The following is a 4,465-nucleotide window of genomic DNA, read 5'->3' as shown; positions in this document are numbered from 1 at the left end:
TATTATGATATTTATTATTTATATTATGATATTATATTTCCAAGTTAATTTCTTTGTAACTTTTCTCCAACCAACATCTTGAGTTTTACTGAATTCTATGAAAAATTTAGCTCTTATTTTTTCTTTTCAAGGACCCAGGAAGCAAAGACAAAATAAACTCATAAGTGAGAAAATCTGAGCAACTGCCACTGTGGATGGTGGACACACTTTAGAAAAAAACAATCCAAAGTGATAATTTCCCCACCCTGCACACACATTTTCTCTCTGCTTTGAGTTCCTTGACTCCTACAGAGAAAAAGCAGTGACACAAAGTACTATACCAAAAAATAATTTTGGTTTCCTAAAATACCAAAGTGTAAAGATAACAGATTCTCCTCAAGTGACTTGGCAATTAAAGACACACTTCTTACGCACTCTTCTGAGCTCTTACGCAGACTCATAGAACTCTTCATGGCTCAGTGAACCACAACTCCATTAAAATCAGTAGAGAACTCTGACACTGATTTCAACAAAGTTGATCAAACTTTGCTTTCCTCTGGTGCCTCTTGACAAGACATACCCATGATACGCTGAAGATGAGAGTCTTTAGGTGACAAAACTAACATTCCCAGCATGAATACATCCCAAAGCGCTGAAACGCCATGAAATTGCACGGCTAACTCTTGAGGAGAATGGGGACATACCAACACTGCACCCCAATACTTGGTTAGAGGCACATATCCCACTGCCTTTTCAAGTGAAGTCACACCAGAACGTTGTTGTACTAAATACCCCAATCAGCAAACGTGCACTTGTGAAGCATTGAGCTTGATATGCCACAGCTGCCTCCCATTTTGGTCAGAGCTATCGGATCTGCACTTGGTGTAAGCAACTCCTACACAAGGCATACTTTCTCTACAGCACACAGATACTTACACAATATGAGCCAGGTTTAGAGGTTTTTCAGGCTGGTCAGGGAACATTGGGTGCAAAGGTTCACGGCTGGAAGCACAGCTTAAAGACTTGCTAAGTGCATTAGTTAGCTTCTTAGCAGGTGATTTCTGGGAGGAACAAGGAAGGTAGAGGTAATCTGGACAAGTAAGGTGCATACAGTTTCTGCTGTAGGAAGCGCAAAACAGGCAGCTCTACGGCTTACATACCTATTGACTGATGTCCTCCTCGCCCCCCTCCCACCCCGAGAGTCTGGAAAGGCAAAGACTGCTCAGTTTGGAGGGAAGATTACTCTTACCTGCAGGGGCCTTTACGGTAGGCTCAGGATGTCTATCTACATGGACAGATGCAGCTGTCATGGCTTCTTTGCAATGCTGCGCTCGGGTAGCATTGGAAGAAGGACAGCGCAAAGTTAGCATCATCTGGAGTGGAGCCGGCTCATACCCCACTGCCTTGGGAGTGCGAGAACAAATCTGTACACGTCTGTCCATGTAGATACACCGCAAGGGACACCGTTGCCTTCCTAGCTGTGTGCCAGGCACAAGAGGCTGCTGTATTCTTTCCCCTCACTAGTATTTCCCTCCTCAGCTCCAGAACTGTTTAGGTACTGTTATAAAGCTCTTCTGCTGCCTCCGTGGCTGCTGCAGCCCCTGTCACACTCAGGAACGGGAAATCTGACACACGTGCACGGCAGGGTTTGGCCCACCAGGATGACAGCGCACCAGGAGAGGCTGACACACTGTCACCAAAGCATGGGGAAGAAAACTTTTCACCCTGAAATCCCATCAGTGAGCCTAAATCCTCAAAAGTCAGAATTTTCTGTTGTCTAGTTCTGTTCAAACGCTCTTTGCAGTTGAGCACTTTTCCAAGCAAGGGCTTGGAGATCTGGGGTGTCTTTTAGGCTGCGCAAGAGATTCTCAGGGAATCCAACCCACCTCTCTGTGATTCAGCTTCTCTGCCAGAAAAACAGGGATAGCGATCCTTAGGCTGACTCCTCCCCCTAAAACACAGCTCTACACGTTGAAGTTTAATGTCTTTTCAGAACTTAACAGGAGAGTATTGTATTTGTGCTCACACATCCTGCAACGACTTACTGCTGTAATGGAGATAATAATGAAATATTTCTACTGCAGAAATCCAACCTAAATAGGTAAAGTTCAGCCTTTTTCTCTTTCATGATAAACACGATTTCACTCTGAATTGAGAACGGTGGAGTTCCACTGTGCCCACGGAACACCTTTCATCTGCATGTGCAGCTTGATACAGATGCGCTATGGAGAACGCTAACCAGGTCTGAACAAACGCTACAGAAAGGCATTCCCAAGCTTGAAGCAAAATATTTGTTTCTGACAAGGAGACACTGGAAACCACTAGACATCTCTTCTGCCAAGCAGAAACCTTAAGTTTTCTGATTGCTTCCTACCTACAGTTACAGCTCTGTGGCTAGAGCAAAACATGATTTTATAGCACAAACTGCTGCTAGGACTGGAGCTATGTAGGGGGCATCCTCCTATTTAGAGGCTAAACTCCAGCCATTTGTGTCTATGCGACAAGCAGCAATTAGGACCCACAAAAACAATTACAGACCCCGATCTGCTGAGACACAGCGACGGGCGAGTGACTGGCATGCAGAGCAAACCATGTCAGATTTAACCCTTGCCTGCTCCATCAACAGAAAACCAGACATTTACAAAGTGTTAAGATTCAGAACTTGGTTAAAAATACGCACAAAGTGCTGTAAGAACATGAGCTGTTGCTCTATGCGTAATTCCTTTTCTTGGTAACAATATACTTTTGTAATATCTGAGATTAGCTAGGATTCTTCTGCTGGTCTCTGGATTTGAACTCTGAAGGACCAGGATGCTCTGTGGTCAAGGGCTTCTACTGGGATTTCACTCCAGTCCGTGGAGAGCTTAGCCCCCAGGTCTGATGCCCTTCACAGAAGACTAATGTAGCTGTTGATAATTCTCTTTCAGCTTAGAAGAAGCATTTTGTTTAACAATGAAAAGATTGAAGTGTGTTTTTCTCTACAGTAAACACCACTGTGGATCTAAGCCTGTGACCGTGCTCGAATCCACAGTGCCAGGACCATCCCAAACGCTACCCATATGCTGCAGCCACTCAGCTGAAAATATTGATGAATGAGTGTTAAGTATTCATCATTTCATGTACAGGTAGCCAAACAGAGCAAGCCAATGACAATTTACTGTGAGTCCTGTGGCAACAGGAGAAGCTGCCATGACCCTGGTGCCCTGCTGCCAGCCCCTCCTGCGCTGCCCTCCCCGCGCACGCACCATCACAGGCACCCCAGATCCTCACCCAGAAAAGACCATTCCCACCTCTGCGCTCTCCTGATGGCTCCCAAGGCCAGAGCCTCCCTGACGGGGTCACCAGTCTGAACCAGCAGCCCGGTTCCTGGCCTCCCTGTGCCAGACGGCTACCCAGAGCTGTGGCCACGGGCTTCTCTGCCGGCTGGAGGGCAAAGCAGTCTGCAGCAAGGCACAAGCCTTCCCTTACCCATGACGTGTACTCTTTCATTTGGTGCTGGTTGCTGTGGGAACCGCTGGCATGGCCCCTCCAGAAGCAGTCCTGACAGAGCTGGTAATTGTGACACTGCTGGCAGCGGTAGCGAAACCCCATCATGCTCTCACTGTGACAGTAGGAACACTCGACGGGGTGGAAGACTGCGCAGGAGAGAGAAAAGCCAAGCCGTAAACCAAAGCAGAGAAACCACCAGCAAAAGTTTATGGACAAAGTCCTGAACTGGAAGGCAAATCCCTTCTTTGTTGCTCGCAATCTGCAGCATCGGATGCTGGCTATGAAAACTTGAGTAGCCACCCAGCTACCCGTGCTGAGCCACACGCAATGCTTCCTACACCGGGCACCAAACCCTTCAGCACACTGCCAGCTCTTCCTTCGACTGTCCTGAAGCGCACAGTGGCTTAACTTTACTGCACCTCCTGCTTGCAGCAGTGAAAAATGTGTTCAGTGTCTTAACAGGATACATGGCAGAGGAAATTCGTACATGGGAAAATCCACTGCACCCTTCAGCTGCGATACTGGGGGAAGCGGAACATTCGCTGTGCTGTGAGGAGCTGATGTGAAGTGCCTCAGAGGGAAAGTCAAACTGTCTGATTACTGGAAGCACAGAAGTGTACTTAGGCATGTCGTTGTCTCTGAATTACTGCTGTCTCATCTGTACAACTGGTGTCATTTAGGTAGCTATATAGAGAGTTAAACACCTAGATTTGGATGCCCAGATTTGAAATCTGACCCTTGAAGAGACCCGTTTGGTCCCGTTCTCTGTTTCTCTCAGCAGACAGTAACGAGGATGTAAGTCACTGAACATGCTAAGGCACCAATCAAGACAGTTTGAAGCCCCTTCCTGGCAGCAGTGCTATTTCTGTTCCTCTTTCCTCACTACAGCATGTACCCAATCTACCACAGGGTACTGAACATCTCCTTGTTCCCAGGCACCTTCTGCTTTTCTGCTCTAAGGTTCAGCCTGGGAGGATTTGGATCAGTTCTGAGTGTG

The 4,465-nt window shown here is 47.0% G+C and overlaps 1 protein-coding gene across 1 annotated transcript in view; it reads right to left on the bottom strand.

The window, feature by feature from the left end:
- Positions 1–911: 911 nt before the first annotated feature.
- LOC104500144 (dystrobrevin alpha-like) overlaps positions 912–4,465 on the bottom strand; it is a 45,096-nt gene continuing 41,542 nt past the window's right edge. Inside the window, exons 8-9 of the mRNA XM_010143749.1 lie at positions 3,448–3,614; positions 912–1,040 (exon numbers count right to left, since the gene is read on the bottom strand). Coding sequence (XP_010142051.1) covers positions 912–1,040; positions 3,448–3,614 — 296 coding nt within the window. The remainder of the gene's footprint in view (positions 1,041–3,447; positions 3,615–4,465) is intronic.

This window comes from Buceros rhinoceros, unplaced genomic scaffold, assembly GCF_000710305.1.
Source record: "Buceros rhinoceros silvestris isolate BGI_N320 unplaced genomic scaffold, ASM71030v1 scaffold19029, whole genome shotgun sequence".
Lineage (NCBI taxonomy): Eukaryota > Metazoa > Chordata > Aves > Bucerotiformes > Bucerotidae > Buceros > Buceros rhinoceros.
This window is presented reverse-complemented; position numbering and strand designations above follow the sequence as displayed.